Source organism: Saccoglossus kowalevskii, chromosome 13 (genome assembly GCF_978046115.1).
Source record: "Saccoglossus kowalevskii chromosome 13, keSacKowa6.1, whole genome shotgun sequence".
Lineage (NCBI taxonomy): Eukaryota > Metazoa > Hemichordata > Enteropneusta > Harrimaniidae > Saccoglossus > Saccoglossus kowalevskii.
This window is the reverse complement of record NC_140653.1, coordinates 20,948,824-20,962,869: the sequence shown is the minus strand read 5'-3', so window position 1 is coordinate 20,962,869 and position 14,046 is coordinate 20,948,824. Positions and strand designations below refer to the sequence as shown.

General features: G+C 35.5%; 1 protein-coding gene across 1 annotated transcript in view; it reads right to left on the bottom strand.

The window, feature by feature from the left end:
* Positions 1-14,046, bottom strand: part of LOC100313613 (G protein coupled receptor 98-like protein) — a 101,462-nt gene that overhangs the window by 71,213 nt on the left and 16,203 nt on the right. The window contains exons 13-24 of the mRNA XM_085506661.1: positions 13,253-13,385; positions 12,681-12,904; positions 12,147-12,364; positions 11,435-11,597; positions 10,644-10,858; positions 9,405-9,532; positions 8,452-8,580; positions 7,583-7,797; positions 6,737-6,987; positions 5,660-6,061; positions 4,907-5,036; positions 1,806-1,874 (exon numbers count right to left, since the gene is read on the bottom strand). Coding sequence (XP_085362787.1) covers positions 1,806-1,874; positions 4,907-5,036; positions 5,660-6,061; positions 6,737-6,987; positions 7,583-7,797; positions 8,452-8,580; positions 9,405-9,532; positions 10,644-10,858; positions 11,435-11,597; positions 12,147-12,364; positions 12,681-12,904; positions 13,253-13,385 — 2,277 coding nt within the window. The remainder of the gene's footprint in view (positions 1-1,805; positions 1,875-4,906; positions 5,037-5,659; positions 6,062-6,736; positions 6,988-7,582; positions 7,798-8,451; positions 8,581-9,404; positions 9,533-10,643; positions 10,859-11,434; positions 11,598-12,146; positions 12,365-12,680; positions 12,905-13,252; positions 13,386-14,046) is intronic.

Below are 14,046 nucleotides of genomic sequence, written 5' to 3'. Positions count from 1 at the left end.
TAAGTGCTAGTGACGACATATAGTGCATTTTGCCACAGAAGTCATATTCATGTTTGGGACTACATGACAGGGCTGTGTGGCCATCTCTCTGTCAAATGGCAATTTGTAATGCGCTATCCTGGCGTCAACCAAGCCCGGTCGAACACATGCACCTGCGGACCTTAACCAAGGTTCCCCCAAAGTCGCATTCGTTAGTGAATGAATCTCGGCCAGTGGAATTGGCCTTCCCATTGAGTCTGGGGCACACTCATCCAGGGTGGGGGTCGACCTTTTTGACGTTCAGCCTATGGTAGGATTTGAACTTGGGTCTACCGATCATGAGTCTGATGCAATAACCACTATGCTACCAGTGACCGATTGTTTTATTTGTAAGCATATCTTATAGTATAAACTCCTCTTCAGCAAATCAAAAACGGACAAAACTTGGGGGTATATATTTAAATTATATCGTATCTGAACAAAATTAAGAGACGTGATTATACAGGGGCAGGGATAGTGCGTGATGTTCAAATTTAAAAATTCTGGAGAGGCTTTTGTGAATCTAGTGATCATAATAGGTGATTTTCCGTTCAACTGCAAGAACTTGCGAGTTGCATGAAAGACACGCACCGAACGACTGCAACAAAAATCAAACGATTTGATTTTGAAATTGACCATCATCAAAGTATACAGCACATTATTAAGCATGGAAATATCCCCCAAAATATTTTCACGTTTGTTGAATCTCACGTGATGTCTGTTGCCACTAGGACCTTTGTTTGTCCTGTTTTTACGCTTGATTTCATGTATAACATTGGATCTTGCAGTGAACGGAAAATGGTCTACTGTAAAATGATTAATTTTCACTGGGTTTAAATTTTGCTGAATTAGCACATCAGGCATATTCAGTGAGTTTTAAATTCACGGTTTTATCATTTAGATAATGTGTTCTATGCTAAATTTTACATATTCAGTGGGTTTTAATTTAACGCATTTTCCAGTCAGGGAAATAAGCAAAATTAAAACCCAGTAAATAATTAATCCTTTCACAGTATTATCTTATCGCGATCATAAACATTATAACAGTATGCAATGTTTAAATGTGAAAATTTTGCTGGGGCTCCTGTGAAATCTTCTGTGAAATCTGTCTCTAGTGATCACAATTATCAAATCATGATAATAGTATACAACATTGACAAACATTGTGAAAATAGAAAACACAGTATCTTATCAAACAGACAGTACATAAACCTTAATGAAATACAAAACACCTAAACACTAACAGGACCCAAACATTACTAATGTAAGGAATAAAACCCAAAGAAACAATTACGCACATCATAGTCTCAAACATGACATTCAAAAACTAATTCATTCAACATGCTCAAAAAATATAGTAATAAAATATAATTAAATAAATGGTAATAAGATGTAACATGCAATGGTTATACCACATTAATTATATAATAAACAGTAACTAAGGAAATTGAATAGATATACACAACAAAACTCTAAAAATATAATTAATACTAAATAGTAGTAAAAAAAAGCTATAAAGTGTTATTACAATTATACTGGAATTAAAATTTGAAGCCATGCAGTTCTGAGAAAAAAAATCAGCAAAGTGCAAATAGTATATCATCTATCCATCTATCTACAGGACGTACAAGGTTAAAGGTCAATGTGCAGTTCTATTTCATATAAAGGTTTATTTTGTTTGGCGGGATGGTTTTTTATTGATGAAGTTAGGGAGATACTTTATCATGCAGTACTAAGTCCCCCTAGCTGGTGCAGCTAAGGTCTTACACCCGATTGTACACCACTACCAAAGAGTGAGGAAGAGAGGGTGGTTGGTATGGCAACTGTTGCTAGGGTAACACACGACTCACCATCATCTACTAGTGGGAACATTCCAACATCGATGAATTGGAAATTTTATTAAAATACAAAACGGATTAAGAACATGTTAAGTACAATAAAAGAGCACAGATGGTTGTAGCATAGAAATGGTTAGTCAGCGTTTAATGTGTTAATTAGTTAGTAAAGGAATATTATCTAAGACATGTAGAGCTACAATAGATGCTAGGGTATAGTAGAATGCCCTCTACTCCCTGGGATCAGATTCTATGATAGTGCTGAGGTCATATTACTGTAAATTACTTTATTTTCGCGGTATTTTATTTTCGCGCATAGCCATAAAATGACTGTTTCGCGCGATGTTATTTTCGCGCAAAGCAGTTTGAAGACTTCCGGGGTACCGGAGTTACTCCCATTTACGCCTGAAATTAAAGTTTCTTTGTTCGATTTGTCCCGTCGCGAGCGCGCGCCCGTAGTATTGTTTACATTCAATGAAACTGTGAATGTTTGACTATTGTTTCTAAATGAAGTGATAAAAACATGAGTGGTAAGACTGTCTTGGTGCAATTTTTTGCTGAGCAGATGTTACTCGTTAACAGGTAGAAGATGATGATAAACCTGTTGATTTCCGGGAAAACCAAGCTGTGAAATCTAACAGCTTGCCGATAAGATCAAACGAGTTTTGTCCATTTAAGCGGCGATATTTCGTTCAAACGTCATTCTGATCCTGTTTTCAACAAACGTCATGTCTCTAGTTCGCTGGTTAAAGAAAGTTAATTCTCCTCGAACTCCTGGTCTGCCTGATCCGAATCTCTGTACAACAGAAGAAGAAGCCACGTCAACTCAAGCCGCCAATGATCAAATCGATCAACTTGTGGCCACTTCATCAACCCGTCGAAAAAGAAAACGAGGCCAGTACAGTTTCTACAACGCTGAAACTCGAGCTAAAATAGCGAAGTCTTCAATCGAAATTGGCGTAATGAAGACATCGAGAAAATTCAGCAAAGAGTTGAACATAAACGTGAACGAAAGCACAGTTCGAAGCATTAAATCGAACTTCCTGAAACTGCAGGCAGCCGCCAACCACGCAGATCAAGTTTCAACTTTGCCTAAAGGTCAGCGAGGTCAACCCCTGCTGCTCGGTGCTCTTGACGCATCGGTACAGAAATGGATACGCGACGTGAGGTTAAATGGTGGGGTGATCAACAACAGAATCGTTATGGGTGCCGCTACTGGTATCGTAATGAAACTGGACAAATGTAAACTGAAGCAGTTTGGAGGCCACATTGAAATCACCAGCTCATGGGCGAAATCATTACTCCAGCGCATGAACTTCGTGAGGCGGAAGGGCACAAAAAGCGTAAAAAAGTTGCCGACCGATTTTGAAGAAATAAAGGACGCATTCATTGGTCGGGTAAATACTTTCCGAGAAGAGCATGTAATACCAGCAGAAATGGTGATAAACTGGGACCAAACTGGTGTTAGCATGCTACCAGGAGGAGAATGGACTCTCGAAGAAAGAGGAAACAAGCAGATTACGATTTCCGGTCTAGATGACAAACGACAGATCACGTCTGTGCTCGCTGTCTCAATGACGGGAAATTTGTTGGATCCACAAATTATTTATGCTGGTAAAACCGATCGATGCCATCCAAATGTGAACTTCCCAGATGGATGGCTCGTGGATCACACAATGTCTCATTGGAGTACTGAAGAATCAATGTTGCGTTATGTCGAGAAAATTATTGTACCCTACGTCGTAGACCAACGCGTGAAACTTGGGTTGCCGCTCGACCACAAAGCACTTGCCTTGTTCGACGTATTCAAAGCTCATCGTGGAGAAAAGCTTCTCAGTCTTTTAGCAGAAAATAATATTAAGGTGGTATTTATTCCAGCAGCTTGTACAGACAAATTACAGCCGCTAGACTTATCCGTAAATAAAGATTACAAAGAAGTCTTGAAATCATGTTTCAACTCCTGGTATGCCGAGAAGGTCATGGAAAGTATGAATGAAAACCAAGACACCAATAACAGTGTTCATATCGATACACGAACATCGACGCTAAAACCGATCCATGCTCAGTGGCTTATCAAAGCACATGACGAACTTGCAAAACGCACTGAGGTGATCAAAGATGGATTTCGCCTTGCGGGACTTTCGTAAGCATGTGTTGTTTTTGTATTGGACATTTACCATTTGTATTTTACCGTCGCCTCGCCTAGCGTTCGACGTATTTAACAACGTCACAATGCATTTATTTATTTACTCGACATCACCATTATTTATTGTGTATGTACAATGTATATATTTTGTGCAATTGTAAATAAAGACACAATACAATACTAATCGTGAATAAGTGACAAAGTGTTCTCGTGCCGTTGTGTTTCAGACCACGCGTTTTGTTTGTATGCGTGAGCTCATTAATATTCATGTATATATAATGAGCTGTTCGCGTTGACTTTATTTTCGCGCAAAATTGGTCTCCGCGAAAACAGCGAAAATAAAATCCCCGCGAATATAAAGTATTTCACAGTATGTGGAATTATGTTTTCAACATCAGTCCACCAGAGGGCGCTACATCACCCCATGGACTATGTAATACAATCCATCCCATCAGATGCATAAAGATAGAATCACAAGGGTTACAAAACATCTACAAAACACAATGCATTGAATAATCATGCATCTACCATCCCAAAAAAGACTACACGACTAATAATTAAACCTACACATAATGCCTACTATGGGTCTAATGACATCATCACGGTGTAATGAGCAAATCGTAGTAAACAAATGACAAAAGTATCAAAATGCAATGAAATTAGGACATTTAAATCTCAAAAACCATGAAGATGCCAAAAAAAAACATTTATCTGGGCATTCAAAATTGCATGTCTAATCTGTTATATCAGCTGTCCATTTTGAAAAATAAACAGAATGTAAATACCAATACTGTAGATTTGTCCATCTACTACTATGTCAAACAATTGCCTGTCAGTTGTAAAATAAACATCCTGATATTCATATCACCTTTCTTTAATAAGTTACTTCGGAAAATAAAATTCTCACCTCCACCTCCAGGATTAGAAAGTTGTACTTCGAACATTTTGTCTAGTTCAGGTATACTATTGTCAATAATTTGGATGTCAACATATGCATATCTCTGTTGATCCGCAAAAGTTAAAACACCACCACGACTCTATTATGATATAAATCAAAAACATGAATAACATTAATTTACATGCAAACATATTTTGAAAACTATAATGTTTGTAAATATATGCAAATGACATTACTATGCAAATATATACAAATTTTATCAAGTTTATGCAAATCGTATGTAACTGACATTGTTAAGCAAACTATATGCAAATTTTTACCAGAATATGCTAATGATATGTAAATACCACCACTATGTAAATGTAGTCATAAACAAATATTACTAAACTATGAAAATTATAGGTAAATCACATCACTATGCAAATGCTTTGCAAATGTTACGAGAAAATGCAAATTTTATTATGCACATTATGCAATTATAAATGACAATACTAACCAAATTATATGGAAACACCTATCTGTGACTATTCAAATTGTATTATGCAATGCCATGATAGAAGGCAGAGTATTTATAATAATAATGGAATCAGAAACAGAATTATATGCAAATTGTTATCAGAATATGCAAATTATATGTAAATACTACTATGTAAGAATATGCAAATGTGAATCATAGACAAATTCCACAATAGAAGGCAAAGTATTTATAACACTAATGGAATCGGTAACTATTAGTAAAATAATATTGTGAATTTCACTCACCACAAAATCGATAGGGCTTTTACCAGCAGATACCGCAGTTCTATCAAACGTCCTCCACTCGGCTGTTATTTCACCAGACAATCCCTGCGCTCTTACTATCAACAGTGACACGGTACCTATAGACTCAGAGACTCTACGCTGAATGAGTGAGGTAGCAGGCATGATCAGAGGATCATTAAAAGCAGGCGGAGACCCATTTGAAAACTGTAACAGTCCATGTGGAGAATCGCTTACTGGGATGAATAAGTCATTTGTATCTGCTGTTGGATCAATACTGGCTCCACTGGTGTTTGTAGATCCTGTAACTCCATCATCTGACATGGGATGTTGACTGACTAACACAACTTGGAAGTGTTCTTCAAACTCTGGTAAAACATCATCACTGGCTTCTAAAGTTATAGTCTAAGATAGAACAAATAAGGGTATGTCAGGGTAAGGGTATGATACAAGTGATTATTATACATCTGTCACCATAATGCCGTTACAGCATGCTGTAATTTACCATATTAGGAAATGCAAATTCAAAATATGGAACGATTACATGCTTAAGCGTCCTCTAATAATAAAAACAAACGTGGCAGCCTCCACAAAATTTGTTTGAAATTTTTTGGATTTCGTCATTCCTATGATGTATCCTTGGGAGGAAAAGATGTATAATAATAAGGTTATTATGAGGATACCATAAAGTATGCACTCAGACTGCGACTGTGTCGCATTGACCTCCGTTGTGTGTTGGTTGATACTTCCGCTGTACTGTCTTCGTGCATACTTTGCGATACAGTCATAATAACCTCATATTACTACGCTCAGGGAGCTAACTTTCTTTGGAAGACAACAAAAACATTCATATCACTAAATTAATGTTTTTTCTGAACTGTATTTGCATATACATAATGATGCTGATGATGATCTGATGGTTTTATGACATTTGCGAAGACAAATTTTCACAGCTACAAATTTTACCATTTTCACTGCCTCATGAATTGTGCGGAAATTTATCTCTTGTGAAATTACTCAGCATTGGCATTTATTGGTAGACCGTGTCTGCAATAGATAGGGTCAATAAAATAAAAGTACAATTACCCCAGTTCTGATTCCATTAGGGAAAGTTAGTGTTCCAGTAGCGTTGATAAAATCTTCTATTGCTAAAGGAAATCCCCCAATCAGTTGGTGTACCTCCCAGGGCAATGCGACTGTGCCTTCATCACCACGGTTACGAACAACATCACATGTAAACACCATAGCTTCTGTAGATGTTGCATCAATTTGCATGGATGAGCATGGTCCATCGAAACTGAATAAACCGTTCGCGTTGTCGCTTTTAAGAACTGAAATAAAATGACAGAATCATTATTCATATTAGCATTTTTCATTTTAGCAAACCATGGAGACTTCCAGCAGGAAATGTGCTTACTCTCGTCAGTTTAGACAACTGTTCCACAGACTTGATTTTGTTTGAAAATCAATGTTCACAGATATTGCACTATCATTCACTTGGATCAAGTCACAAAAAAAAGAGAAGCCAAAATTTTGTTGAAATGTTCCAAATCAAATTGAAATACCAAGATAAATTACATAAAATAAAGAACCACATTTGTACTTTCCTTGTAATCTTGAGTGTTTTTAATGGAAGTAACAATAAAATTCTAAACAAAAGATTTTTTTAAAAACATATCACACAATCTGAGAAAAATCAAATACCCCCGGTACTATACAAAGTGAAATTCCAATTCTAATTCTCCTTTTTTTTCTAATCTAGAAGAAACAATGAAAGCAAAGTTATTCTGTGCAAAATTACTTATTTTAACATCTTCATCAATGACCTTAATGATACTAGGTAATAATTTTAAAAAAGTGAAAAACAGAGACAGAGTACATATTTTTCATTCCAGTATTATACTATGTACTTTGACACACACATACCAGTTAGCAAGGCTGTGGATTCCGTAGGAGATCTCCTAGCACCACCCTTTACTGATAACAGATTCAGAGTGAACACTTCGTTTCCTTCTTCTTCAATATCTTGAATAGACTGAATTTCAATAAATTGCTGCTGAACACCTGGTTGATAAGTCAGATACCCGGATATTGGGGTGACATCTTCCTTGGATGGATATTCCCATAACTCAGATATTTCACTGTAAACATAGGATAGAAAGATATTAAATAGGCCTATGGTTATTAGTTGAATGACACATGTGATACAATTTTTTATGGAATTCCTTGATTTTGCAAGTTATTAACTTTGATTGCCAAGGTCAACTTATGTGAACATAACAAATTAAAGCTGACAGCTCATCAAGACGTGTATCCAATGGAAATCCATCCATTCGATTTAACAAATTAATTATTGGACTTGAACACAATTAATAAATGCAATTATATAAAAAAGTTCATGACCCATTCTTTTCTAGCATTTTTTAATCTACTTATAAATAAAAATAAGTGATAAAAAATAAAAATAAGTGACTTAAGGTTACCAATATTGCCAAAGAATATTAAAATTGACAACATTTTCAACAATCGTAGAATTTTTCCCAACAAAATGTTGGTGCATTTTTCACATCTTTATGTATTTTTAGGTATTTTCCTAAACATTTTGGACCAGATGAATATAAACTCCCATTGGTTACAGATTTTGATTTATGATTTATTTTGTTGAAAGATGACTAAAATTGGTTTTGATGCTCTAAGGGTTGGCGTATCCATGATGTGGTTCATGTAACTTCCAAATGTAAAATGTTAGACGTAGTAAGAGAGTTCTGAGAGAAAAAAACTGAGCAAATGCTTACTTTAGCTCTAGTTTTCGGCTGTATATTCTTAAATCTTGTAGAAGTCCTTGATACGGTGATGTACCAGGTGGATGAGATCCAACCCATAATATACCTTCCCCATCTTCTGTTTGTTGTGTTACAAGATACCTACAATACAACAATATGACATTACAATATGTACAAGATCTAGCGTCCCGGTAATGCATAAAAATGTCATCAATCATACGTCCCAAAATAGTACAATTTGATTTTGAACTTTTTTTAAATAGTTAAATGTCAAAATACTGATCTGTCAGGAGGGATAAAGAGTTAAGATACCCTTACTTCATCAAAATTTACCATAGTTGTAGCAAATTATTAAGCTTGGAAGTATCACCAAAATACTTTCGCATTGAATCCCAGGCAATGTTTTTACATCAGCACAATGCTGTAAACTTTGTTTGCCCTGTTTTTATGTTTGATTTCATTTATAATGCAGGATCTCCTTCAATATCCCATTCCTATAAATCACGCTCCCTATTGATCTCCATCAGCTTCAGTGATGTATACGGGGGAAACAATCTCAATCAAATCGACCAGTGTTTGGTTGTGTAGTCGTTCATCATCTCTCAAAATTATCATCTTCATTGATGGATGTGACTCCAGATGATATTGATATTGATACTGATGCGTAAGTGTCACCAATTCAGATCATAGAAGTACTGTGGAATACTTTATTTTCGCTGGAATTAATTTTCGCTGAAAAGGCTTTTTGGGCGTTCTTTATGGAATTTATTTTCACTGATTTTTGATTAATTGAATGTGAAATATAGGGAAAAAAGTATATTCACTGGATTTTATTTTCACGGAATCATCCCTTCAGCGAATATAGCGAAAATAAATTCCAAGCGAAAATAAAGTATTCTACAGTAGTTCATCAATAGAGGGCGCAATTTACAGAAAAGGTGTGCATGAGGTTTCATAGTACTTACATTGGTGCAACAGGTTCTCCATCAATATAGATCTCTGCCATACCATTGTTAACGTTAAGAATGACAAGATGCCAATCGCCATCATCTAAACGCATATTAGGAATACTTATTGAGACAACATGGTTAGACTAAAACATAAGAAAAAATATGAAAATTAGAGATCCCTTCACAAATTGGGTTTCAATGCAGGACTGTTAGAAAACTTTGAAAATAAATTCTTGCAACTCATTATGTGCAGCTAGAAAAGATCAGGTTAAAATAAAGGACTGGAAGCGTAATTAGGCAAGGACAAACCTATTGACCCCACATTGTGACCCAAAGACCAGAGTTGAAAGACTTTGACCGATTTGCTCATTGCTGAAATATTTGCCATCATTTTGTTATTAGTCAATATTATAGCCACCATTGTTAAATGTATTTTTCAATAGATTGTTAAATACAGAGCAATAAAATAAATCAGCCAGTATTTAGGTTAATATAAATAATTACCAGTAAAAATTAAGATCCGTCGAAATAGTGCTTTACAATGTTTAATAAGACCATGCAATACAATGATTATTTCAAAACTTAATCTAGAGGTTATGCAGTTTTCTAGTTAATTCCTCTATTGTTTATGAAATCACAGTGCCAGATTGTTCAGCCTAAATTGTTTACAGTGACTGACATCACTAAATTATATCATATACTGAATTAGAGCGAGAACAAGCAATGAACCCTGGGTAATCATGATGACAAATATATGTATGTTTCTTGACTCCATAGATAGAAGTTTAAGAAAATTAACACTTTAAGAGAAAAGATAATATCACACTGGTCAAATAATATTTCAAAGTATCGAACATTATTATACATCTGTCACTGTAACGCCATAGGTTACAGCGTGCCATAATTTTGTGGTATTTTACGGGGTATTTTTATCCTACCATATAAGGAATTGCGAAATCCAAATATGGAATGATTACATGCGTAAACGTTCTCTAATAATAAAAACAAACATGGCTGCCACCAGGGTTTTTTGGGATTCCACACAAAGTTCGCTAATTCTGTTCTAAATTTTTTGGATTTCGGCATTCCTATGATGTATTCTTGGAAGGATAAGATGTATAATAACAAGGTTATTACGAGGATACCTCAAAGTATGCACGAGGACAGTACAGCGAAAGTATCGACCAACGCACAACAGAGGTCGATGGGACGGCGTACTGTCTGAGTATTACTATAAAGTTTATGTTCACTCACCGAGCTTATATGAGATGCGTATCTAAACTCTAGCGAGGTAAATGGTAGAGATGAAAGTTTTAACCCATAAAAGGTCTTAGCTGCATCACTGGTTGCCTTGGCAACTATAAAGCCATTACACTCCGATGTTGGCTGTATCCAGACACTTATGGCGAATCCTGTCATTATGTCAACTGGGTCTGGCTGGTACTCTGGTGCAACTGTTAAATATGCATCTAGGAAACAAACAAAAAACAATTACGCGAAATGAGCAATATTTGTTATCAGAGATGAATAACTAAAACAATACATTTCTAATAATAGGAAGAATAAATCACAATTTAGAAAAATATTTTTTTTTCATTTTAAAGGGAAATATACATACTTTTAAATCATGGTCATGTGACTGTTGCGGCTTATATTAAAGCAAGTGCATGAGTGATTTACGTTTCATAATCATCAAGTTTTTAACTAACAGGTACCACGGGTTGCACGAATTAGATCAAATTGAATTAAATTGTTGTGAGTACGCATAACTTAATTTGTTGCATATTTAAGATTGTTGGTACTTTGATATCTCATATACCGAACCATAACCAAGTTACGACTCACAACGACAGGGAAATCTAGAATTCTCATTGGAGAATTCAAGAATGGTATAACAATTATTACAGCATGAGGGCACTCAATAACTTATCTTAGCAATAAATTTTACTAAATGAATCTGAATGAAAAGATGTGACTAAATAAGGTTCCTACCAATATATCGATAACATCACTAAAGCAAGTTGTATGAACAAATATTAACTCACCTGTTGAACCATTGAATGAAAGCACCATGGTGCCTGTGTGAGGTCTTCTCTTGTCTGGCATCTCTTCTACACTGTACCCAGTCTCATAGGAACTGAGAAATATCAAATCTTTCAAAGATGGCATTGTTCCTGAGGTGGCATCGGTAAATAACTCCCATAATACCTAATTATCAAATAGACAATTGAAGAAATATTAAGTTCTCATCAGAAAAACTGATAATCAACCATTAGTTAAAGTTTCAGTCATTTTGAAAGTGCTGTGACAGGAAGAAGAGAAATTATTATCCAATAACCAGGGTGATGATACAGAGATTAGAATGGTTGCTTCAAGATTCACAGAGATGACTGTTTTATCTACCAATGCTATCATTCCTCTGAAATGACTGGGATTTTAAAAAGCAATATTGGATTTTACGTTAATATTCTGTATCCCGTTTGTCAATTAAACCAGATGCATTGTCATAATGTACATGTTTGCATTCTGTGATCGAACAGCCATTCCATAGCGGAAAGCAGACTTTTTAAGCATTTGCCAAGCTCATGGAATTTATATTGAGCATATAGTGACGAGATTGGTTGTCAATCGTTTCTGTCATACAAAAACCCAATCAGCAGATTAGCACATGATAACTGTATGGGTGATATCCACACAGTAAGTTTACCAGGACACAATATTTTGTAGCCAAACCTATAGTAGCTAGGTTTATGTTACCTGGGCCATGCCTGTGGCCCCTTTGTTTCGTTGTAATATAAACAGAGTATGTGTTGAATATTCGTGTCCTTGATAGTAGTCTTCAGCCACATGTCTTTCTTTTGATCCAGATGGAAATATGAAGAGACCATATGGATCATCATTTTCTTCTACTACCAAGATAACCTCCAAATCTCCAGTAGTTGAGAGTTCTCCACCAGGACCAGGTGGTCCGCCTCCTAAAAACAGATTCATTTTAACTCAATCGTTATTGTTTATGAGTTTATAATAACAGTCATTTAAGATCCACCCATCATTTTGAGTAATTGCATTACATAGTCCATGCGAGTTCTCAAGATTAAGTAATTCAATAAAACAAAATGAAACACATGTGATACATTCAGATATATCGGTTGTTCTTATTCCATACCAAGCAGATACTGAATACAATACAACATTTCTGGTATTCAGAGACAATACAGTATCCATTATATGTAAATCAGTCTGGCACCCTACCAAATACACAAGGGCCAACATTTTATTCTGGTACCATACCTGATATATAGACCAGCTTGACGGAGAAGACCTCTTGGAATTCTGGAATCCCATCAGCAGCTACTTCCAGACTGAGTTCCTTCTTTGTCTGCAAGTTGGCAAATTCAACTAACCCTGATGTCCTTGTGAATTCCAAACCATCTGGTATTGCGAAGCCTGTGTTGTTATAATAGACCTGCCAGTAAACTTGAACAACGCCAAACATTCCACGCTCTCTCTGAATCCTGTTACAATGCACAATATACAAAATATTTCAGTAAATAAGAATTTGATGTGACAGTTGAATCTGAAGTCTTATTTTCCACCTGATATTCAAATATTTTCTTCTGACTGCGGCGAGGACAAGGTCGAATGCACCTTTAAAATTACGCCACTGTCACATTGCATTACAGGATATGAGTGAAAAAGCAATGTCAGTTTTAGTGGGGGTACACTGTTTTGTAATTTCTACAAAATTTCTACAAATATAGAGGTGATTGTAATCCCACTATAAGATAAATTATTACAAAAGATTTCAGTCACATAAAAAACGATTTAAAACGTTTATTGCAGTCAGTATTACTGTCACTTACATGAAGTCAACATTTATGCCTTCTGTTGGAGCAGATAACAACAAAGGAGGCTCGAAACTGAAGATTCCATTAGGATCATCATTTGCTTCTATGGTAACTGTTGCTATGGGTGCACCATACACAACAATATCCCCTGAAAGTGAAATTGAGAACATTTAATCATTTCAAGAGCATGATGAATGAGTCACATACTTTTTTGCTGGTGAATTAAAATTAAATTTCATAAATGTTAGTTATGAATTTTGCGAGTCAAGATGAATTGTAAATTTTGTAGCAGGGCAATTTTCACTGTGTTTCTTCTGACAATGTCAATAGAGATTTTCATAAAAATTTATTTCAGATTCCATCAAACTATCGAATAATGAGAAGGAATTTGTTATTGTATCAAAGTTCAATCACTTAAGGAGATAAAACAATAATGATTTGACTGTCATGTGACTTTACTGTGATCTTGGTTGAAAAAAATTGTTTTGTTGCCCTCAGCGACAGACCGAAAAATATTAAATAGCGGGTCGCGTTTTTTTTTCCCCATATACCTCGGCTATTTATGATACCCTTAGTTTTCACAAGTTTAAAAAAAAAATAAAAAATCTGACCGACCGACCCAATTTTCTGACTTAAGGGCAACACAAGTTGTTGTTTTTTTTGCCTTACTTATATTTGACTTTTACCATAACTAGTTGAGTGACTTACAGAGTTTGTTGGACAGATTCATGATTTGGGTCAGATGAAGCAACAGGTTTATATACGGTATAATAAGTTGATGCTATTCTACATTTAAGTGAAAATAGCTA